This window comes from Pipistrellus hanaki (assembly GCF_964339955.1).
Source record: "Pipistrellus hanaki genome assembly, contig: scaffold_85, whole genome shotgun sequence".
NCBI lineage: Eukaryota > Metazoa > Chordata > Mammalia > Chiroptera > Vespertilionidae > Pipistrellus > Pipistrellus hanaki.
In genome coordinates this window covers 1-26,009 of record NW_028182250.1, presented here as the reverse complement: position 1 = coordinate 26,009, position 26,009 = coordinate 1, and the positions used below count along the sequence as shown (strand labels likewise).

The following is a 26,009-nucleotide window of genomic DNA, read 5'->3' as shown; positions in this document are numbered from 1 at the left end:
ACACATTGAAGCCACTACTTATTTTAATCTTTTTTTTTTTTAAAGAAAAGAATAACGTACCTCTTCTCCAACATCTGATATTTTAACTAAAGTGCTTGTTTTTATAAATTCGTGGTTTAACATCACTTCAGTTAGTCATTTATCTTAACTCAGAGCCACGTTGGCACTTTAAGAGCTTAGATGTGTACTGTTATCATAGTCATCGAAAAAGCGCACGTTTCAATCTGTTTTGTATTGAGTGCCTGTAGTTAAATAACTGCACAGGTCAACAGCTCACAGTGTTATTTCTTAATGAGCAATTGTTGTCTACTGTTAGAACATGAATTTAAAGCTTGTTTTTATTCATAAGGATAACGTTTAAAATGTAGATTATATTTAGCTAGTCTACAGATGAAAATTTTGTGACTCAAATAAGCAGTATTGAAATAACTTGCTATTTTCCTTCATAGGTATATTTTCAAAATACTAAATTAGTCATGATTATGAAACATGAAACATTTAAATGCCAGCTTTTTTTTTTTCTTTTTTAAATGCAAGTCTATAATAGTATTTTAGGTGTTTCCAAAGTAGTTATTTTAGTGAAATACTCTTTGATACAGAGGGTAAATTACCTGTTTTGGTATTTTTAGTCTTAACAATAGTACTGTTCTTGATTTTTTTGTTTTTAATTTTGAAGCAGTATTTCCTCCTAATGGATACTTAAATTTAAAAACTTGTGACTTTCATTAGTTTTTTAAATATTAAAATACCCTCTTTTAAATATTACTGATTCTCTACTAAATATATATTTATTTAGAATATATATTTTTTTGTGGTTGAAAAGACAAAATTATAGCCATAAAAATATGGTGATACAATGTAATTTATTAAAAAATTGCATAATAATTTACATTATTAGCTATAAAATTAATGATACCACCCCAAGCTCCAAATAGCTTTCAAACCCTTTCTTAAAAATAAATAATCTTCTTTGTCATATGAGTTCTAATCATACTCTCATCTTCTGACACATGGATTATATACTTATAAATGTTATTCTTATAACATTTAAATGATCTAATTAAGACAGTTTCTTTTTTATATTTATAATAACTATTTGTGTCCTTATGTCCTTTAAAACTTTTCTTTATTTTCTAGATTTCTTTTTATGAGTAGGCTATATTTAAATATCAGTTTTATTTTAATGAACCAACTAGATTTCCATTTTCTAATACTTGTAAAAAAATTCCATTTTCAGTATCCTTTCTTTCTTTCCTGTGAATAAAGTGGAATAATAGTTGCCACCTAATGTTAATAATATCTCATGTAATGAAGTTTTTCTCTCTCTATGGAGTAATTATGTGCCTTTTCTTATACTTTTAGATCAAAACACTTTTCATGGTTCTTAAAAAGTCTATTATGTTGAACAGTGGGATCTAGCTTAAAAAATTCTTATTATCAAATTTCAATATAATATTCATGATGAGAGAAAATAACAGTCTTTAGTTTCAATGTTTTTGGATTTAATAAAGGAAGAATTCTTACATTATCAAATAATTGGCATTGCAGAATGTATACATTATTATTGACACATTAAAACGTATTGAAATAATTATCAGGAGTCATTTCATTTGCGGCTTACTTAGTACGGATATGCAAGGCAAATGTGTGCTTTTCTGCTTAATTGGATAATTTGTCCCAATATTTTTCAATAATATCTTCTTTTAGAATATATGGGAAAAATGAGCAAATAATGGAATATAAGTGTAGAACAGATGAGATTACCTGTTGGTTAACAAAGGCCGAGAATGCTGTGCAAAAGAGATCCACCACCGAGCTGGAAGAAAATTTCAAAGAATTAACGGTAAGTGGTTTGTCTCTACATTTGCCAATTGTTTTTTGATGCACGCACAGTTACACTAAAAATAAGATAAAATATTACAAGGAGAAAAAGGTAAGAAACTTTGTGCTTTGTGGTGTATGTCGTGAACTTTAAAGAGGGATATCTTGGACTTTCCCTCTAAAGAGCAGCTGTCTTTTGTTCTTGCAGAGGTAAGGCTTCCCTGATAGAAATGAGAAATCGTGTGGTCTCAGTATTAGACCTAAGGTTTTTAGGATACTTTAAGTAGACATCATCATTGTAGAATAAATTATTGCTTTGAAGTAAAGTTTTTGCTTTTGGATTTAGAAGATAATTGCTAATTACTAGCTATAAAGTTGAGTTTTGTAGAAACAAGAAAACTCTTAAGTGACTTGAGACCCAGGGTCATGGTTGTATTAATACAATCTTTTCTGTTTATCTACAACCTACAAGGGTTGTTTATAACTGTTTATTTATGCTACATATAAAATACGTAAGGATATATAAATAAATATAATCAAATAGCCATAAATTTTATATCTTTTTGTGTTAAGAATTGAAAGACTTATTGCAGAACATAAACATACTGTGTCCATATTTTTATTTTATAAAAGAAGAAATTGGGTGAGTATGTGAATGAACACAAAGGCATGCATCAAAGTTTGCCTAAAAGGATGCCTACTAGAGATTTTGTCTAAAGAAGTAAGATTGAGGCATTTTGGAAACTATTAGTAACAACAAAAAAATACTATGTGGGAAACAATTACTAAGTTTTCTTTTCAAAATGTGACATCAAATAGCCAACAAACTTGTTCCTGTTTTAACTACAAATTTCATTCATTTTCTTGGAATATTTGTGGGCCATTGCAAAGGGCAGGACAGTACAATAGGATCTGTAGAGATGAGGTAGAGAGAGATGCATCCAACCCTTTTTATGTTGTTTTGGCCTTTCATTGGAACGGACATCATTTGCATCATCTAAGAACAGAATGTTAAATTATCAATGTAGATAGGAGAGGATATGACTCTATTATGAGACAGGGAGCACCCGAGTGCACATTGCAGGAGGTTGGTCGTTCCCGTGTCAATTACAATTTGTTGAGATATGTTCAGGCTTCTTAGAAGTTTATTGTCTACTTAAGAAGTTAAAAATTTACATTTGTAAAATACCCAAAGTATGTTAGTTTCTAATATAGTTCTTGAACTTTCTCTAGTATGACACACTTCTAATCATACCTCTCTTCTGACACCTTTAGGACTTAAACCAGGAAATGGACGTGCAAGCTGAGAAACTCAGATGGCTGAATAGAACTGAACTGGAAATGCTCTCAGATGAAAGTCTGAGTTTACATGAAAGAGAAAAAATGTCAGAAAGCTTAAGAACTGTGAATTCCACTTGGAATAAGGTGTGTATTAAGAATTTCTTTATGGTAGAATGTCACTGATTTTACTGTACGTAGGCGAATTATGAATGTCCAAGAAGAACCAATGCTGACTGTGCAGAGAATTCCAACAAAAGCACTTTGGGAAATACTATTCTGGGATATTTAATTCATCCATGCAGTCATTCATTCCCTGAATAGGGTTTAATCGAACTTTCACTTTACGCCAGTCACCATTTTAATACAGCAAAGAGTATGTCACTCCTTCTAATCCAAAGAGTTTATTGTGGGGAGACAAGTAGCTAAGCAATTATAACATAGAGGGATCCATAGAGATATAAAAGTAGGGCATATACCTGGCCTTAGGGGGTAACTGGATGGCTTTTCAGAGGAGATCATTTCCAAGCTAGTTTGTAAAGCATGAATAAGAATTGGAAAGATGAACAGTGGGGGAAAGGGCACTGCAGAGAGAACAGCAGCAAGTGAAATGGTCTAGAAGAGACAGAGAATGAGCACAATGCACTTGGGTCCTGGAAGTGACTCAGCATGAAGTAACAAATGAGTGATGCTGGCAAACATCAGATCCTGGAGGCCGCACCATGCATCACAAGGAATTTAAGCTGTGTCTTGAGAACAGTTCATCGCTTTGAGAGCAGTGGGCAGCTGTCAAAGGTTGTAAAGCAGGAGAAAGTTACCTTTTGTAAGCTGACTATAGCTGCACTATAGAGATGGATGGAGTGATCCTAGGATGGATGTTCTTAGGATATCAGGAAGTCAAGTAACTCCTCTTAGCAAAACCCACTATCAGATCAGGATAGCTGATCTGGAAAGATCAATTATAGGGTCGGCAACTAAGTAATTGCGGATTTTTTAAAGAAAATCAAAGACAATTTTTTCATGGAACTAAATAACTTTATTCTGTAATGTATTGCCCATTTTGATCAATGACCTTTTGCCATCTTTCAGGCAGCATCATAATCCCACGTTCAAAAAACTTCTGGTTTTTATTAGCAAAAAACTGAATCAGGTACGATTTGACATCATCATCATTATTGAAATTTTTACCATTCAAGGAGTTTTGTAAAGATCGAAACAAAAAGTAATCAGATGGTGCAAGGTCAGGACTATGTGGTGGATGTGGCAAAACATCCCACGCAAGCTCCATTAATTTTTGCCGAGTGACCAAAGATGTGTGTGGCCTTGCATTGTCATGATGGAATACAACACCTTTTCGATTTGTCAATTCGGGCCGCTTTTCTTCAACTGCATTGTTTAATTTCGTTAGTTGTTCAATGTAGACATCAGAATTGATCGTTCGGTTGGGTGGTAAGAGTTCAAAGAAGACAATTCCTTTGTAATCCCACCAAACTGATAACAAAACCTTCTTTTGATGAATATCAGCTTTTGATGTTGTTTGAGTTGGTTCACCTGGCCTGCTCCACGATCTTTTCCGCTTGATATTGTTGTAAACAACCCATTTTTCATCGCCAGTTATCAGTCGTTTTAAAAATGGATCATTTTCATTACGTTTCTTTAGCAAATCGCAGCTGCTAATGCGTTGCGTTAACTGTGATTCTTTCAGTTCGTGAGGAACCCATGTATCGAGTTTTTGAACATAGCCAAGTTGTTTTAAGTGATTTTCAATGCATGTCTGTGATACATGAAGCTTCTCTGCAATCTCACGTGTTGTACTGTGACAGTCCGAATTGATTATTGCTTTGATTAGGGCGTCATCAACTTCAACTGGACGACCAGAGCGTTTTTCATCTTTGAGTGAAAAATCACCAGAACGAAATTTGGCAAACCAATTTTGACACTGCCGTTCTTTTAAGGCTTCGTCACCATAAACAGCACATAACTTTTTATGAGCTTGCGATGCGTTTTTCCCTTTGCGGAAATAAAAAAGCAAAATATGACGAAAATGTTCCTTTTGATTTTCCATTTTTCAACGAACGCCAAACGAAAACTACAAAACAGATCAAAAAACTTTTTTTACTGATTAACAGCTGAATAGCCAACTATCAAATAACAAAATGTGTTTTACATTTGTACTACGTCTGCAAACCTAAAAATTCAACTGAAGCCATATATGTGTGAAACCCGCAATTACTTAGCTGCCGACCCAATAGTTATTAACTCTGTAAAGGAGGTTTCAGGAGACAGATGATGACTTAGATTTGGACATGTCTGAATATCTAATTGCCAGACTGAAAGTATATTTTTGAGAGTCCTTGGCATCTTTAAACTCTGTGTGGTAGATGTAACCATTAGAAACCAGGACCCAGGGAGAGAAGCCTGAGTCAATGGTAGAAACCAAAACTCCTACCCTTTAGAATGTTAGCATTTGATGGATGGGCAGATGAGAATGAGCTTATAAAGGACACTTAGAAGGTCAGAGAGAGTGGGAGGAAAGTCAGGAATACAGACTGTTCAGAGTTCAAGGGAGGGTGTGTGACAGCATTAAATGTTACAAAGGGCCAAGACAGCTAAGGACTGAATGGCGTTCTTTTTTTTTTAATTATAATTATTTTTATTTTATTTTATTTTTATTTTTTTTATTTCAGAGGCGATGGGAGAGGGAGGGAGAGAGAGGCATCAGTAATGAGAGAGAATCATTGATTGGATGACTGACTCCTGCATGCCCCCTGAGACCAGGGAATGTGCCCTGGCTGGGAAAGGAACCATGATCTGGTTCATAGGATGATGCTCAACCACTGAGCCACACGGCTAGGCTGGATGGCATTCTTGATAGTAATGTTGGTGGAGTAGGGTCTTAAGCAAGACTGCAGTGGTAGCAGAGCTATCACGTAGGGTAACACTTTCTCTTTAGGAAACAAGATCACCTTTATTTATATGGTACTCTTCTCTTTCCACTTGGCCGGATGCTATAGGTATCCGCTCTGTGGTGCTCCCTCTGTGGAAGTGCTCTGACCACCAGGGGGCAGCTCCTGCATTGAGAGTCTGCCCCCTGGTGGTCAATGCGCATTATAGTAACCGATTGTTCGGCTGTTTGATTGATTTGTATATTAGGGTTTTATTATATGGGATATATGTAACACTTTTCACATTGCAAGATGAACTGAAATTTTTCATCTGGTGAAAGAATGATGGAAATTGTAGTATTTGAAACTTAGATTTATTCCTTATTTATTGAAAGTTGTATGGAATACATTGTATGCAGTTTTCTAAGAATGAACTGGAATGGCATAGTCCTGAGACTATAAAAACTGAAAGAGTTGTTGGGAGATTTAAAAATGTATTTCTTTATTTACAACATATTGCTTATACTCTTGATTAATTGCTCTTAATTACCCTCCATGCTCTTTAAATTAAATAAAAATTAACAAATATTCATTGCAGTCTGAGAGAAACCTCATTCAATGCTTAAAGCATTGTGCAGAGCAGTGTAGTGTTTCATTTAATGAAAGTAACCCATAAATGCTGTAGTCATTCCTACCTTAGTAGTCTTCAGCAAGACCAGACAGTATTATGAGAGAAAAAGAAGAGTAGGAAAAACTTCTACCCAAATATCAATGCTCTTAAGAAATCAATGACATGGTTTTTAAGAGTTTAAGTAATTTTAAAAATGAACATCATTTGAACACTTCATAACATTGTAGGCTGAACTCTAGCTATAACTGACACAAAACATTAGGTAAGTTTAGCAGCTTTCAGGTGTATAATAGTGTTGTTACCTATAGTCGCCCCGCTGTACATTCGGTCCCTGGAACTTATCATCTTACACCTGGAAGTTTGTACTCTTGGTAACCAACATCTTCCAATTTTACCCACTCCTCAACCCCTGGCAACCTTAGTTCCACTCTGTTTCTGTGAGTTTGGTGTTTGTAGGCTCTACATATCAGTGAGATCATACAGTATGACAAGTGACTCCCCCCCACTCCCCTCCCCCCAAAGGTAAGGTCTTTATGTTATGAGAACTTACCATTTTCCATTATGGGTCTCCTTAGTATAATGGGTGGGACATTTTGTAATTGCCACTCCAATTAAAATATTACAGTTTGGTAGCCTGTTTGAAAGCTTTAAAAGACAAAAAATAAAATCACTAAAGTCTAAAATATTTTAACTGAGACTAATCTCTCATAATGATCACGGAAGGACCCACACATCATTGGGCTCCCCACAGCTGTGTTGCTATTGAGTAAAATTCTGCCATCCTGGAAAATTCTTCAAGTTCCCAGCAACGAACCTCTCTTTGGTGCTGGTTTGATATACCTCTTGGTTCTTGTTTGATATACCTCTTGGTTCTTAGACCTGATTGTATTGCCTTTGTACCAACTTATACGACCAGCTCAGTTCATCACTTATTTCTGACACAAGGTACAACATTTTTAATGATAATAGATTTTCCATGCATCAAAGTTCTGTAGCACATCTGTCAAAGGTTTGCTGTACACTGAAAATCACTACCTTGATATTTAACATTGGTACATAAGATACAGAAATATATTTGATGAAATGAATTAGGGTAGAAGATGAGTTTGCAAGGCAGGGCTTTGATGATAGAACTTCCCTTGCAGTTTCTTTGTTGAACTCCAGTTCCAGATCTGTTCTCACTCTTTCATTGTCACTGAATAACTTTTTTTTCTTATCGTTAGCTTGGCAAGAGATAAGCTATTAATTACTTGTAGAAAATTACATAGAAATGAATCGATATTCTATTTATTGTGTCGCCTCTACTTTGAAAGGCTATAGCCCTGTTTCTTGCAACTAATCTCAGAATTCTTTAACTTTAGTGTGTGCACATATTTTTTTTTTACCTTTCATCTTTTATACCTTGCAACTGAACTTAATACTAAGTATGAAGTATAATCTTAATTTTCATATTCTTTGGTATAAATGGAGGTTAAGGTAAGTTTCCGGATATCTAGGCTATTTAGAAATTAAGCTGAAGATATTATTTTGAGGATTTCATATAGCTTTTTATGCTCATTTTGGATCTCCCTTTATCTTCTTGTGTTTGCTTTTGTGAATGAAAAGAAAAAAAAATTAAGTTGTAACCCTGTTTTAGTGGTACTGTAGTTCAGCAACTATTGGAAAGTTAATATGGAATATATTCTTGTGATAGTTTTTTCATGTCTTAACATTTTAAGTTGAAGGCATTTGATTGCTAGGACATAATGGAAATGAATTTGACTGTACCTCATTGACCTAAAATATGACAATGAACAGAAATTATAGATGAACTTCATTTTATTCAGTACTGTTTATGAAACTAGTTAATAAGACTAGTTAATAAGAAAACTACAACTCAAAACCTCACTCTTTAATATTAATATATTATGTAATGTAAAATACAGGAGGTTACATATTTGAGAAATTAAAATTCTATAAACAGAACATATAGTGTTATGCATGCTTAACCTTAATCCTAGTGAATGATATTGGAATTGGACTTTACAACAGTTTTATAACCTTGGAGTTAAATATTATTTTGTATTTCCAATTTCCAATAGCCAGAAATATAGCCAGAGTTAGATTTTTTTTTTCTAATAATAGCATTTAGGATTTTTAAAGTCATGATTTTAAAAATGATAGACATTCCAGGTTTTAGTCCTGATATTTTCACGTTTTACATTTGGAAAATGTTCATAAACTTTCATAAACTTAAAATATGTATCTGAGTGTTTTTTTTGAAACAAATATAAATGCCATTTGTTTATTTTCTTCTCTGATTTAAAAAAGTTATTGCAAACTTGATGCTATTTTACTCATCCCTTGAATCCAAATTGGGCAAAGAGAAAGCCCTTTGATCTCCGTAGTTAAACCATAGCTGTCAGTCTGGATAAGCCTTGTTCTGAAATGATTCCAGTTACCGGGTTTTCACTGTGATGTGTGCGATTTGTCATGTTTTCTTTCTAAGGAACTCGAAAGAACTGAATGTGAAATCAAACTTGAATTGGAAACTGTAATCAAAACTGGCAGACAAATTGATCAGAAGCAGCAGACCGACAGCCCCAAAGTGCTGGACGAGCAGCTGACTTCTGTGAAGGTATTTTATAACAACCTGGATGCTCAGGCGAGGACAGCCCCGCCCCGCCACTTCTCTCTCTCTCTCTGTCTCTCTCTCTCTCTCTCTGTGTCTCTCTCTTGTGCATTTTATTTTATTTATTTATCTAAATATATATTTTATTGATTTTACACAGAGAGGAATTGAGAGGGATAGAGAGTTAGAAACGTCGATGAGAGAGAAACATCGGCCAGCTGCCTCTTGCACACCCCCCACGGGGGATGTGCCCGCAACCAAGGTACATGCCCTTGACCGGAATCGAACCCGGGACCCCTCAGTCCGCAGGCCGACGCTCTATCCTCTGAGCCAAACCGGTTTTGGCTCTCTTGTGCATTTTAAAATTTAACTTCTGGGAGAAACTGTGTTTAAATTTTATAGTATTAATAATGTGTTCAGTGATTCCAATAATGTTTATTAATTTTTAAATGTGCTAATATTCCAATGAGTACAAATTGTATTGAAACTTATTTTTAATATTTAATCCAGATTCACTTTATATTTTCAATGACTATTGACATTTCAAAAGTAAACTTAAAAAATAATAGTCCCTGTTTAAACTCAAGTTATTGGCTTATACCAATATAAATTGAATTTAGATTGATATTTCAATTGAATAGGCTACTGAGCCGTGTTCAAACATCAGGTTCTAATAAATCTTATGTCACAAGAAGGTCACATTGGTATAGCAGGATTTAAAATCCTTTCAGGAAACAGCTATCATTTGGACATTTTAGTGAATCGGCCAGGAATGGTGCGCCATTTACTGACTGGATCCAACAGGCTGAGTGTCTTCTCTCACTGAGAATCTCAGTCTTGAAACCAGCGAAGTAAAAAAAAAAAAAGTGTGGAACTGAAAACTTGGCAGTATTAGAAAGCTGTGTTAGATTACATTTTAGATCCTTCTTGCATTATTAAATAGTAACTGAGTTTCTATAAGAGCCCAGAGAAAACCAGCTAAAATGTTATCACTTTCAAACCAGTGAAAATGGGCAGTCCCTACATTTCCTGACTGTTTTCCTCACTTCTGCAAGATTGGGTTGTTGATTTTGATTCATTTTGAGGCGCTATACCACTGGATCACATTTCTCAGCGCATCATTTTGGCATTACACTGCGGAAGTTCTTTTTGAAATGTTATATTTATTTATTGACTGGGCAATATATGCATGGGAATGGCTCAGACCAGGCTCAATCCAGTGGCTGTGTCACCTGGGTCATGGTCTTCCCCTCTTCAGGCTTCACCATCCTCCTTCGGATCTTTAGTTTATATGGAGAGGCCTGACCATGTCAAAAAAAATGTCTAGTTTACAAATAACCAAATTTGGGAAGTGGATAAACTATGAATTATATTTTAGAAAAGCTCCCTTTTCAATGGCCATAATCCCAGCCACATTATAAATGTGCTGGTGTTCCCCCGAGGTCTGTTCTTGTAACACATAAATGCAGAACTCTAGATTAAACATCTTGTTATTTACACGATGATTTTGGTCTTGAGTTTTGGGTTCATTTAGGAATTGTAACCATTTTCAGAGTCACTAACTCAATGAACATGTATTTGTGATCATTTTACTATACTTTTGAACTTACAGGGGAATATCATTTTTCAGAAGCTCAATGTAGAGACAGTGAAACTATGAAAGAAACTACCTCAATTCACGAGTAGATGAACTGTGGTTATTTGCAAATAGTAGCCAGCATTTATTAAATTGTAGCCATCTACAAGTAAAAGAATTCAACTCCTTAAGGACAAGTGTGTGGCCCATCACCTTTGTTATTTTGAAAGTTCTGATTAGAGGACACAGAAAATAGAATTATTAGGGCAGATAAGTAGTCCACTCAGTTTAGCTTAGTTTTCTCTGAAGTTAGGGTCTTAGGGCCTTTTATTGTTTTATGTAGGATATTCATGTTCTATAATATTGTTCTCCAGCGTCAAGATTGTATATTGAATTACTGTATGTTATTTTAATCAAAACCCAATTAAATTTCTTGTTATGTTATCAATACTTATTTAACTTAGTTACATTTTTTAACAGTGAGGCCCTGAGGTCTTAAATATAATTGTGAGATTTAAAAAATGGTGAAATAATAATGATATTAAAATGTTTCATTTCATATGGAAGTTTATGATTTGCAGCATGTTTTCCTGTCCTCAGTAACTCAGGAAAGAACCTGTTATGCTTTCCTGTTTGCTAAATGAGTTTCGGTGGCATTGGTCCTAAAGCGAAACATATCTGTTTAAGATTAGGCTGCAGACGAAAATTAGAATAGAGATTGATAAGGGTTTGCATAGCAAAGCAGGGCAAAAATATAAAAAATCAAAATACAGTTTTAAAAAATTTGGTTCCAAGTATTGTACTTTTCCACAAAATAATCTTGTGCTTTTTTTCCGGTTAATTGTGGGGATATTTTAAGAGATATACATTGTTATTTTTAATGATTTTACAGGAAATTCCCATTCAACAGAGGAGAAGAGGCCAACTAGCTTCTGGAATTAAAGCCTCACTTATTTCTCAAGAGTATTTGGTTGAGATTACCAAGCTTTTCCGTTCTATGGACGATGCTGAGTTATCACTTAATGCTCCCGAGCTAACCAGTCACCTGTATACAGACTTATCTGTTCAGGAAAATGTTCTGAAGGTAAATCTCCAGGCAGGGCCTTTGAATCGCTGCAGTTAATGTAGAAATAATGCAAGGAATTTGTCATTGTGCCTACCTAGATGATCTGTAGCTTTTAAATCTTGGACCAAAGATTTAATAATGTGTATGAACAATAAACCTTTCCTGTATTTACCAAAGAAATATTATAAAAATTTAATTTTTAAAAGTAGATGTGGATTTTTAGTATGCAGTTACTTTTTCCATCCTCAGAGACTTTTTTTTGATTTAAAAACTTCTAAAAAATTTCTATATTGATTAAAGTATCACATATTTGTCCTCATTCCCCATTTCCATCCCAAACCCCTTCCCAACTATGCCCCCACCCACCCTGTTGTCCGTGACCACTGGTTAGGCTTACATGCATGCACACAAGTCTTTTGGTTGATCTCTTCCCCTTACCCCAACCCTCTCCTACCTTCCCTCTGAGGTTTGACAGTGTGAACGATGCTTCCCTGTCTCAGGGTCTGTTTTTGTTCCTCAGTTTATGTTGTTCATTATTTCCCCTATGTGAATCAAACACCTGCACAAAACATATTGCCTTCTTATAAACTGGACTGCCAGTTGGATATGAAATGTCAGCATTAATCTTGTCACCTATCATGATTTGATATTGGCCAATGGTTGGGGTCTGGGATGGGATATTGATTGTAAGTTAATTAGGGATCTAGAAGTTTTCAGTTAATTCACAAAACTATTAAGTATCATTAAGGCTTGTTCATATAATCTGATTATACTTATGCTAGAGGCCTAGTGCATTAAATTGTGCACTTAGAGGTGGTACCTCAGCCAGCCTGCGCCCCCTCACAGTGTGGGAGCCCTCGGACATCCTTAGGCTCCTGCCACCCGCCACTGCTGCTGCACTTCCAGCCATGAGCCTGGCTCAGGGCTCTGGCTTAGCAGCACTTCCCCTGTGGGAGCACAGTGACCACCAGAGGGCAGTTCCTGCATTGAGGGTCTGCCCCTTGGTGGTCAGTGCACATCATAGCGACTGGTCATTCTACTGTTTGGTCAATTTGCATGTTAGCCTTTTATTATCTAGGATATGAGGTCACAATAAAATTGCTGATAGAGTTGATGGCTTTGATTGACAGCTCATTTCTGTCATTTAAACTAGCATTTTAAATATATGAAAACATAAATGATTTTAGCTTAAGCACTTCATTACCTGTACAGAATGTTATAGAATTTTTTTATTTCTGGACAAATGCCACATGGGACATGTGCTAGGATCTTTTTTTCTCTCACCATTGGGATATCATGTAGTGTTCTTTACGCTTTGGTCAATACCGGGTATTATTATTATTATTTTTTTTAAGTTTCCAGTTTTGATTAGTAAATATTATTATATTTCATTATCTATTAAGTAAGTATTATACCATATACATTTTTCATCTGTGATTTCATTCTTTTTTACCTTTTTGCTGGATCTTGTTAATGTTTGGCAATATATTTGTAGAATATCAAAGTCCAACTGGACAAGCTCGGAGAGCAGATCACAGTCATTCACGAGAAACAACCAGATGTTACTACACAAGCTTCTGGACCTGAAGCTATTCAGATCCAAGAGACACTCTGTCATTTGGATTCCAACTGGAATGGAATCAACAGGATGTATAATGATCGTAAAGGGTATGTGTAAATTAAGTTAAATTTTAATTTAAAAAAATAACTATAAGCTCATGAGCCATGACAAAGGTCACATGTACATTAAGATTAATGAGAGTATGTTTCACATCCTTGGAAGAGGCTCTGTTTAATAAATTGTGTTGAGTGTAGTTCCTTAAAGAAAGAGGAAAGAGATTACATATAGGTAGGTGATCATTTGCAACATAATATCTTAATAATTAAAGGAAGCACCTTTAATTTTAAATATCTAAATAGTCTCCATTTTCTTTAAAATAACTTAAGGGTTTTCATTAATGTTCACTTTCCCAACATGTTGATGATTAATGTGAGAGACAGGAACAGATAATTGGAATCCATATATAACCACAAACTCTTTAAAATTAACTTGTTAAGTAAAATGATTTTGAGCCTCCGTCTTTCTAGATTTTGACCAAGCCTATTAATAGGTGGAATTAAAAAAAAAAAACACGAGGAGATTTTTGGCAGTAACTGGGTATATAGTAGAAAGGCAAATAAGATGTGAAATAATAGCCCAATATAAAGTACCATGTAAGAGAAAGTTAACACAGAAAAGTACATCGGAAAACTTTAGAGACATATACACAAAAATTAGGCATCATGGTCTTCATCTTTTTTGTTTCGTTTTGTTTTGTTTTAGCCTATAATCACCTATGTGTGATTATATAATCTTTGAAAAGATATCTTTCAGTGGCCTTTTGGTATATTTATTTGTATGGATTTTTAAATTCATCTGTATGCATTTAGAGAATATTGTTTTAAGTATACCTTTATGCATACTTCTATCTAATTAGACTTGTTTATTAGATAAAGATTAAATTGTTAAAAGTAATAACATCTTAAGGCTCTGCACTGCATTATGAGATTGGTTATTATACTCTTGCCAACAGTATATGTGAAAGTTAACCGAACACTTGTTAACAAGGAAAGGTTGTTTGTTGTTTCTTTCAGACCTCTGCCAATTGTATAGTGAAGATTGCATCTCAATGGATTTTCAATTCTTTGTCAGCGACATTTCAATATTCTTACATATGTTTAATGGCCCCAGTGTTATTTCTTCTGTCAGTTGTTAGGTCATATCTTTGCTCAGTTTTCTATTATGGTATTACTATTTACTGATTAATAGTAAAGAGTTTTTTTTTTCTACATTAAGGATATTACCTATTCATGTTTCTTGTTTATTGCTTAGTCCCAGCTTTTCATATGCTGTCTAATTTTGTTAACGGTATTTTTTGATGTATGGGTTTAATTTTACATAATTATACTTTATGAGTCTTTTTCCTTCCTGATATTGGTTTGTTTCATGCTTACAAATTACTTTTTGTGTGATATTAGTTAAATATTTATGTATCCTTTAAAAACAATTTTTTTTGATTTAAAATGATCATTTAATAGCTAAGCCACCTGAATTTTATTTTTAAATATGTTTTGTATTAAGGCTCCAGGTGGGTGGTTCTATATACTGACTGTTCAGTATCAAGCCTAGGGACCCAGGTAGGCAATGGTAACGTCATCAGAAACCAGGAACTGAGGTGGTGAATGTTTTTGGGGAAAGATATCAATGCCAGTTGCAATATTTGAGAAAGCAAATTTGTATGTTTCTAGATTAAGGCTTGGATTTTGAGTCCTTTGACTCTCTGGAAGTCCATAGACCTTCACAATTCCATACTGCCTCCCATATGAACTGACCGTGATCAGAAAGGAGGTGATGACTTAGTGCCTCCTAGTTGAACATTTCTCTTTCTCTCTCTCTCTCTCTCTCTCTCTCTCTCTCTCTCTCTCTCTCTCTCTTTCTATCTCTCTCTCTCTCTCTCTCTCTCTCTCTCTCTCTCTCTCTCTCTCTCTCCTGTCTCTCTCTCTCTCTCTCTCTTTCTCTAATATACGGATATACTGCTTAGATTTATTTGGTTTACTGTTTATATTCTCAGTGTCTTTGGAGTGCCTTTCTAGCAACATCTTTTCTTTATTATTGCAGCATCCCCAAAGCTGAAATTGTGGCTGTTATTTAGTTACTGCACATTTTTACCGAAGACGATAAATATTGTTTTAATGTTTTTTTCATAGTATTCTGTTTGAAGTGCTCTTAATTTTGTCATGCCCAATAGAATGTTGCTTGCTATGGGCACTTAACAAATATTAACTACATTTTCAAAATTATGTTCATGGGAGAAGGAAAAATAAACATTATTTTAGAGTTAGAGTTGTCAGGGATTATTTTATTATTTTTTAAAATAGTAATATCTTTTTATTATATAGAGTAAGAATTTTATTAATATTAAAATCTCAGGGGTATCTTCCAAGCCTTTCCCAGCACCACTTAACAAAATGAAAAGGCAGAAGGAAAGTGTTTAGGATCTGACTGCAGTAAAACTTATCCTTCTTTATACTTATTTTATACATTCTAAATATGACTAGCACTGGGCTTTGACTTTATCTTATTTCTAAAGGAGAGAGGATTAAATGGGCAACTCAGTAGTCCTTTGTCTCATTGCCTAACCTGGGCTTTGCAGGCACTTCCATACTGTACTATGGATTAGTCATTGCACAGAGGGTGTTAGTTTGCTAGAGTTACCTTAATAAGACACCACAGGCTGGGCGGCTTACTCAACATACATTTATTGTTTCCAGTTCTGGAGGCTGGAACTCCAAGATCAAGGCTCCAGCAGGGTTAGTTTGTATTGAGGCCTTTCTTACTGGCTTGCGGTTGGCCACCTTCTCCCTGTGTCCTTCATGTCTTTTTCTCTCTGCTTTTTTCGGACACAGTGAACGATATCTCTGGTGTCTCTTCCTTGACTTATTAGGATACCAGTTGTGTGGGGTTACGGCCCCACCCTTAAGACCTCATTTAAAAAAATTACCTCCCTGAAGGCCCTATCTCCAAATAGTCACTATAGGGGTTAGGGCTTCAACACATGAGTTTTGGGATCACTATTCAGTCCATCACACAGAGAATAAGGGAGGGAAAGGAAATTTTGAAGTATTTTGGCATTTTGGGTTCTGTTCTACCTGAGAAGTAAAACACCATAATTTTTTCCCTAAAAGAATAGAGTAATCATATTTGACATTTCATGGTATTAGAAATGTTAATTGTTGAAAGTTGGGTGGGTTAACTGCCTGTAGCTAATCCATCTTGATTTTCCAAACTGAAGAAGGCTGTCTTTCCAGGTAATAAGCTGCCTAGTATGTGTGCGTATGTGTGCAGGCATGTATGTGAAAGAAAGGGGGGTAGGATGGTGCTTGAGCCAGTTTCTTGGTACGACACCTTTCTCTAAAAGGAATCATTAACTGTAATCCATTACGAAAACTGATCTTAGAGCAGTGAGTTGTGAATTCACTGATTTTTGAAGCTTTCAGTTTAAATTAGATTTGAATTTATTTAGAAAAAAATGTTTCAAAGCAGTCCTGGAAAGTTTGGAAACCTATTTTATGTTCATTTTTGTCCTCTAGTTATGTTGACAGGTCTATGGAAGAATGGATAAAGTTCCATTGTGATATAAATGACTTTGGTTTGTGGACAACGGAAGCTGAGGAGTTACTGGCTGATGCCTTGGCTCCAGATGGTGAGAAAGCCAGGGCGCACCAGAAGGTGAGTGCTCTCCATCACAGGATGCAGATCTGCTACTAACTGCCATATTCCTTCCTTCTTCTTTTTTCTTTTATTTCAGAGAGGAGAGAAGAGGGAGAGATAGAAACATCATTGATGAGAGAAAAATCATTGATCAGCTGCCTCCTCCATGCCCTCCACTGGGGTTGTGCCCTGTTCAGGAATCGAACTATGATCTCCTGGTTCATAGATCGATGCTGAACCACTGAGCCACACTGGCTGGGCCATATTCTTTTAGTATGTGGCATTTAAGATATATTTCAAAAGTTAGAGCTAAATATATGAATTTTTAGATGCATTACAACCTGCAAATTTTATTCCAAATCTATTTTTCAGTCATAAAGGCTTAGGAAACATTATTTACATTTTTAATTAAATTTTCGTGAAATTTAATTAAAAATACTCTTTAGTGGCTAATATGAAAAAAAAATATTAAAAAAACTTATATTTATGCCCGGCCAGTGTGGTTCAGTTGATCTATGAACCAGGAGGTCATGGTTCGATTCCCAATCAAGGCACATGTCTGGATTGCAGGCTGGGTCCCCAGTGTGGGGCATGCAGGAGGCAGCCAACCCATGATTCTCTCTCATCATTGGTACTTCTTTCTCTCTCTCCTTTTCCCTCCCTCTCTGAAATCAATAAAAGTACATTTAAAAAATTTAAAAAATATATATATATATTTAAAATGACACACGTAAAATTTTGTACCCAAGACTAAGGCAGAAAGATATCAGCATACCTCACCCCTGTTTTCTGTACTTAGCACTTATTGCCACTTCGTATTTTTGATAATTATTATAAAAGTAAATTATTCGTGAGCTATGTCAGGGCAGCTGCTCATGTAAGTCTAATTCAGTCTTGGAAAATATAACAGTAGCAAAATCAGTTCTGCTAATAAAATAGGGCTTTAAACATAATGGTCGAAAAGCAAACAAAATTTCAATTTACCATTGTTAAAAGATTTTCTCTTTTATTATATTTTAAAAATGTATTTCATGGAGAAGATTCATGAGGCATTAACAAATACATTTATTTTTTCTCATATACATGTTATTTTTAGAAATATAGATGAGTGACTAAATTTAACTTTAAAATATTCTCTTTAAATCTGTTGCTTAAAAATTTAGAGACCAGTGAAGCAATGTCTCAAGAAAATGCAGTTTACCTATCTGTGGTAGGACATAAGGGCATATGGATTTATTTTTCCTTTTGATATATGCTTTCAAGCACATATTTGGGAAAAGTTAAGCAATCTAATTTAATCAAACCTGATTGATGCTTATGCTTCAGTTGTAAACAGCTGCTATTTTCTCTATATTATTTATTACCCTGTTTCACCCTATGACATCCACAAGCGTGGGTGAGATTTCAAAATGGATTTTGTGTAGTGCGCTTACTGAAATTTAATGAAAATCTTTTTAAGTGCCTTTTTCATGAATATAATGTATCCCATGACTTTGTTCCTCTAGCTGCTAGAGTCTAGCATGTAAATTAATGCCTGGGAACCTGGGGGATTCCTTGCATCAGGAAATGTTAACTTAGTGTCAGAATTCATCTTGGGCTGTCCTCTGTTGTAGGCACTTGAGGAAAGCATTAGCAGTCACCAGCCCGGTGTTTCAGCCCTCAACGCCTCCTGGGACGGGGTTGTCCAGAGACTCGGCCCCACGGATGGGAGCGCCTTAAAAGACAAGCTGGACCGCCTAAATCAACGTTGGGCTGCGATCATCGCAGAGGTGAAGGATCGGCATCCAAGGTGACTGAGCCTCACTAAGCTAAGGGCACAAGGATAGACATTTAGGGCAGGGCCTTTTAAAGATACAATCAGAGAAGTCCAGAGTTCTCGTGTTGCCTGATATTACTGACAGTTAAGACCTGCACTGTCCATGTTATGCATTTTAGAACCCTCCTCCTAACTGAATGTTCAGGCTGTCCATGAAGTCCCACTTTTTGTGCAGTAGGATACACGTGAAACTTGCCTTGCTCTTTTTATTTCTGACTGTTGATTGTGATACGGTGACCATGTGGCAGGAACTGGAAGTAGTTGAAAGAACACTCTGGACTTCTGGTCTGAAGATCGGGGTTCAGGGTCAGGCTTCTCACTTGCTCATTTCCTGACTGGACCTTGGGATCTTCATTAGTAATCCTCTTGCTAGGTCGTTCTTAGTCACAGGGTGTGCTGTGCTCATATATGTGTCAGTGCTTGGCAAATAATAAATACCTCAACTCTTCCAGGTAACAGGATACATATGATGTATTGTTGTTTGTTCTTACGCTAAATTATGTTACAGTGTCCCAGATTTTATTAGGGTACCTTCTGGTTGTAAACACTTTTCCAGTGACTATAAAGTTCAACATTATACATGTGCTATATATTGCTTTAAAATTATTTTGAAGTTATTTTCCTGAGATGGTTAATAACTAATGGATAATTTCTAATTTGCTTAATACATTCTGTCTTATGAATGAGCTTTTTGGGGTGGGTTAATGGTAATTGTAGGCTAAAAGTTTCCAGGTACTTTTTCCTGCTAATCTTAACTCTGTAGATGATGTATTATTTTAGAACAATGCTAATATTTTGTGAACGGCCAACCTAATATCTTCTTAAGTCCAATACAGGCATACTTTGGAGATATTGTGGGTTCGGGTCCAGACCACTATAATAAATCCATCATCACAATAAAGCAAGCCACACATATTTTTGGGTTTCCCACTACATATAAAAGTTACATTTAAACTATACTGTAGCCTATTTAGTGTGCAATAGCATTTTGTCTAAACAATCCATTATGTACCTTAATTAAAAAATACTTTATTGCTAAAAAATGCTGACCATTATCTGAGCCTTCAATGAGTCATATCTTTTTGCTGGCTTGAGGGACTTACCTTCAATTTGTAAGAAAATGCAATTCCTGTCAAACACAGTAAAATGAAACACAATAAAGTGAGGTATGCCTATATTATAACATAAAATATTCAAGTATGACTGTTTGGCCTTTGGTTGTTTTTTATAGAATAACAACATCTATCATTTTGTGTGTTTTGGTAAGAAGCAATAGCAGTTTGGGTGTCTTGGTTGAGAGTTTGCCACAGAGCGGAGACAGCGTTTGGCACCTTGTACACAGGCCCCATTTAACTCCATCGAACTCTCTGCTAGTACAGGGTTGAGGAGCCTTTCCTCTGCCAAGGGCCATTGGGATATTTATACCATCATTTACAGGCCATGCAAAATTAACAACTTAAAAATTAGCCTGCTATATTTGGTCAAATGTTTAATTAACTCACCCCTAATGCCTTGGCAGGGCCAGACAAAATGATTTCTCGGGCCTTACAGTGCCCAGAGGCTGGGAGTTCCTCAGGCCTGCTCTAGGCCACCAGCAGGCCCATTCGTACAGTTTTACAAACTGAGGCTCAGAGAGGGGCGGTCCAAGGTCTCACACAAAGTTATTGATGATGCTAACTTATGCTCTCAAGTGCAGTTCTGTACAAACTTGGGAAGGCCACAGACCTCTAGCTGAGTTTTCTCTCTGTAAATAAGAACTGGGATATTTTCGTAGAGGAGTGTCATAAGAATTAAATTAGAGTGTTTGTGAAAAGCATCTTTCCTGCAATGCCCCCTACTGGGGCTCGAGCCTGCAACCTGGGCATGTGCCCTTGACTGGAATGGAACCTAGGACCCTTCAGTCCTCAGGCTGAAGCTCTGTCTACTGAGCCAAACTGACTAGGGGAAGAAGAAAAGATTTTAAGGAAAAAATGCTATGTTCTGATGAAGATGCAGTGTTGTCGCCAGGTGGGGTGATGAGCCATGGCATTTAGGCCTCTCAGGGGAAAGATCCTGAAACAGAGCTTTGAAGTATTTATACCATTTCCCATACATTCCGCCTGGGGAGGGCCTTCTAGGGAAAATAAGTAGAACAGGCAAAGGTGGGAGGGAGGCATGAAACAGTATGGCAGGGGAGAGACCTGCCAAGGTTAGAGGGAGACGAAGGTTCAGGGACCAGGGCCACGATTGGAAGCTGAGGTTCTTAGGATCTTCTATGCCATGCCCATGAGTTTACATGGGGAATCTTTCCAGCTTGAAAATTATCTATTTGCCAGGTCTTCTAAAGAAAAGGATGTACCCACTGGCATAGTAGATATTAGCAACAATACAGAAATTCTAAAGCTTTTTTCAAATGGATCTCTGTGAGCTGTGCTAATTATAGCTTCCAGAACTAACACATTGAAGCCACTACTTATTTTAATCTTTTTTTTTAAAGAAAAGAATAACGTACCTCTTCTCCAACATCTGATATTTTAACTAAAGTGCTTGTTTTTATAAATTCGTGGTTTAACATCACTTCAGTTAGTCATTTATCTTAACTCAGAGCCACGTTGGCACTTTAAGAGCTTAGATGTGTACTGTTATCATAGTCATCGAAAAAGCGCACGTTTCAATCTGTTTTGTATTGAGTGCCTGTAGTTAAATAACTGCACAGGTCAACAGCTCACAGTGTTATTTCTTAATGAGCAATTGTTGTCTACTGTTAGAACATGAATTTAAAGCTTGTTTTTATTCATAAGGATAACGTTTAAAATGTAGATTATATTTAGCTAGTCTACAGATGAAAATTTTGTGACTCAAATAAGCAGTATTGAAATAACTTGCTATTTTCCTTCATAGGTATATTTTCAAAATACTAAATTAGTCATGATTATGAAACATGAAACATTTAAATGCCAGCTTTTTTTTTTTCTTTTTTAAATGCAAGTCTATAATAGTATTTTAGGTGTTTCCAAAGTAGTTATTTTAGTGAAATACTCTTTGATACAGAGGGTAAATTACCTGTTTTGGTATTTTTAGTCTTAACAATAGTACTGTTCTTGATTTTTTTGTTTTTAATTTTGAAGCAGTATTTCCTCCTAATGGATACTTAAATTTAAAAACTTGTGACTTTCATTAGTTTTTTAAATATTAAAATACCCTCTTTTAAATATTACTGATTCTCTACTAAATATATATTTATTTAGAATATATATTTTTTTGTGGTTGAAAAGACAAAATTATAGCCATAAAAATATGGTGATACAATGTAATTTATTAAAAAATTGCATAATAATTTACATTATTAGCTATAAAATTAATGATACCACCCCAAGCTCCAAATAGCTTTCAAACCCTTTCTTAAAAATAAATAATCTTCTTTGTCATATGAGTTCTAATCATACTCTCATCTTCTGACACATGGATTATATACTTATAAATGTTATTCTTATAACATTTAAATGATCTAATTAAGACAGTTTCTTTTTTATATTTATAATAACTATTTGTGTCCTTATGTCCTTTAAAACTTTTCTTTATTTTCTAGATTTCTTTTTATGAGTAGGCTATATTTAAATATCAGTTTTATTTTAATGAACCAACTAGATTTCCATTTTCTAATACTTGTAAAAAAATTCCATTTTCAGTATCCTTTCTTTCTTTCCTGTGAATAAAGTGGAATAATAGTTGCCACCTAATGTTAATAATATCTCATGTAATGAAGTTTTTCTCTCTCTATGGAGTAATTATGTGCCTTTTCTTATACTTTTAGATCAAAACACTTTTCATGGTTCTTAAAAAGTCTATTATGTTGAACAGTGGGATCTAGCTTAAAAAATTCTTATTATCAAATTTCAATATAATATTCATGATGAGAGAAAATAACAGTCTTTAGTTTCAATGTTTTTGGATTTAATAAAGGAAGAATTCTTACATTATCAAATAATTGGCATTGCAGAATGTATACATTATTATTGACACATTAAAACGTATTGAAATAATTATCAGGAGTCATTTCATTTGCGGCTTACTTAGTACGGATATGCAAGGCAAATGTGTGCTTTTCTGCTTAATTGGATAATTTGTCCCAATATTTTTCAATAATATCTTCTTTTAGAATATATGGGAAAAATGAGCAAATAATGGAATATAAGAGTAGAACAGATGAGATTACCTGTTGGTTAACAAAGGCCGAGAATGCTGTGCAAAAGAGATCCACCACCGAGCTGGAAGAAAATTTCAAAGAATTAACGGTAAGTGGTTTGTCTCTACATTTGCCAATTGTTTTTTGATGCACGCACAGTTACACTAAAAATAAGATAAAATATTACAAGGAGAAAAAGGTAAGAAACTTTGTGCTTTGTGGTGTATGTCGTGAACTTTAAAGAGGGATATCTTGGACTTTCCCTCTAAAGAGCAGCTGTCTTTTGTTCTTGCAGAGGTAAGGCTTCCCTGATAGAAATGAGAAATCGTGTGGTCTCAGTATTAGACCTAAGGTTTTTAGGATACTTTAAGTAGACATCATCATTGTAGAATAAATTATTGCTTTGAAGTAAAGTTTTTGCTTTTGGATTTAGAAGATAATTGCTAATTACTAGCTATAAAGTTGAGTTTTGTAGAAACAAGAAAACTCTTAAGTGACTTGAGACCCAGGGTCATGGTTGTATTAATACAATCTTTTCTGTTTATCTACAACCTACAAGGGTTGTTTATAACTGTTTATTTATGCTACATATAAAATACGTAAGGATATATAAATAAATATAATCAAATAGCCATAAATTTTATATCTTTTTGTGTTAAGAATTGAAAGACTTATTGCAGAACATAAACATACTGTGTCCATATTTTTATTTTATAAAAGAAGAAATTGGGTGAGTATGTGAATGAACACAAAGGCATGCATCAAAGTTTGCCTAAAAGGATGCCTACTAGAGATTTTGTCTAAAGAAGTAAGATTGAGGCATTTTGGAAACTATTAGTAACAACAAAAAAATACTATGTGGGAAACAATTACTAAGTTTTCTTTTCAAAATGTGACATCAAATAGCCAACAAACTTGTTCCTGTTTTAACTACAAATTTCATTCATTTTCTTGGAATATTTGTGGGCCATTGCAAAGGGCAGGACAGTACAATAGGATCTGTAGAGATGAGGTAGAGAGAGATGCATCCAACCCTTTTTATGTTGTTTTGGCCTTTCATTGGAACGGACATCATTTGCATCATCTAAGAACAGAATGTTAAATTATCAATGTAGATAGGAGAGGATATGACTCTATTATGAGACAGGGAGCACCCGAGTGCACATTGCAGGAGGTTGGTCGTTCCCGTGTCAATTACAATTTGTTGAGATATGTTCAGGCTTCTTAGAAGTTTATTGTCTACTTAAGAAGTTAAAAATTTACATTTGTAAAATACCCAAAGTATGTTAGTTTCTAATATAGTTCTTGAACTTTCTCTAGTATGACACACTTCTAATCATACCTCTCTTCTGACACCTTTAGGACTTAAACCAGGAAATGGACGTGCAAGCTGAGAAACTCAGATGGCTGAATAGAACTGAACTGGAAATGCTCTCAGATGAAAGTCTGAGTTTACATGAAAGAGAAAAAATGTCAGAAAGCTTAAGAACTGTGAATTCCACTTGGAATAAGGTGTGTATTAAGAATTTCTTTATGGTAGAATGTCACTGATTTTACTGTACGTAGGCGAATTATGAATGTCCAAGAAGAACCAATGCTGACTGTGCAGAGAATTCCAACAAAAGCACTTTGGGAAATACTATTCTGGGATATTTAATTCATCCATGCAGTCATTCATTCCCTGAATAGGGTTTAATCGAACTTTCACTTTACGCCAGTCACCATTTTAATACAGCAAAGAGTATGTCACTCCTTCTAATCCAAAGAGTTTATTGTGGGGAGACAAGTAGCTAAGCAATTATAACATAGAGGGATCCATAGAGATATAAAAGTAGGGCATATACCTGGCCTTAGGGGGTAACTGGATGGCTTTTCAGAGGAGATCATTTCCAAGCTAGTTTGTAAAGCATGAATAAGAATTGGAAAGATGAACAGTGGGGGAAAGGGCACTGCAGAGAGAACAGCAGCAAGTGAAATGGTCTAGAAGAGACAGAGAATGAGCACAATGCACTTGGGTCCTGGAAGTGACTCAGCATGAAGTAACAAATGAGTGATGCTGGCAAACATCAGATCCTGGAGGCCGCACCATGCATCACAAGGAATTTAAGCTGTGTCTTGAGAACAGTTCATCGCTTTGAGAGCAGTGGGCAGCTGTCAAAGGTTGTAAAGCAGGAGAAAGTTACCTTTTGTAAGCTGACTATAGCTGCACTATAGAGATGGATGGAGTGATCCTAGGATGGATGTTCTTAGGATATCAGGAAGTCAAGTAACTCCTCTTAGCAAAACCCACTATCAGATCAGGATAGCTGATCTGGAAAGATCAATTATAGGGTCGGCAACTAAGTAATTGCGGATTTTTTAAAGAAAATCAAAGACAATTTTTTCATGGAACTAAATAACTTTATTCTGTAATGTATTGCCCATTTTGATCAATGACCTTTTGCCATCTTTCAGGCAGCATCATAATCCCACGTTCAAAAAACTTCTGGTTTTTATTAGCAAAAAACTGAATCAGGTACGATTTGACATCATCATCATTATTGAAATTTTTACCATTCAAGGAGTTTTGTAAAGATCGAAACAAAAAGTAATCAGATGGTGCAAGGTCAGGACTATGTGGTGGATGTGGCAAAACATCCCACGCAAGCTCCATTAATTTTTGCCGAGTGACCAAAGATGTGTGTGGCCTTGCATTGTCATGATGGAATACAACACCTTTTCGATTTGTCAATTCGGGCCGCTTTTCTTCAACTGCATTGTTTAATTTCGTTAGTTGTTCAATGTAGACATCAGAATTGATCGTTCGGTTGGGTGGTAAGAGTTCAAAGAAGACAATTCCTTTGTAATCCCACCAAACTGATAACAAAACCTTCTTTTGATGAATATCAGCTTTTGATGTTGTTTGAGTT

At 35.2% G+C, this 26,009-nt stretch overlaps 1 protein-coding gene across 1 annotated transcript; it reads left to right on the top strand.

The window, feature by feature from the left end:
• Window positions 1-8,079: 8,079 nt before the first annotated feature.
• LOC311616176 (utrophin-like) lies at window positions 8,080-25,172 on the top strand (the record flags this gene model as incomplete). Its single annotated transcript, XM_084907448.1, has 8 exons — window positions 8,080-8,091; window positions 9,104-9,232; window positions 11,695-11,886; window positions 13,364-13,536; window positions 16,999-17,137; window positions 18,733-18,908; window positions 23,074-23,209; window positions 24,463-25,172. The coding sequence occupies 8 exons, from the start codon at window positions 8,080-8,082 to the stop codon at window positions 24,649-24,651; spliced, it is 1,146 nt and encodes a 381-aa protein (XP_084763574.1). The 3' UTR covers window positions 24,652-25,172.
• Between the last annotated feature and the right edge of the window lie 837 nt (window positions 25,173-26,009).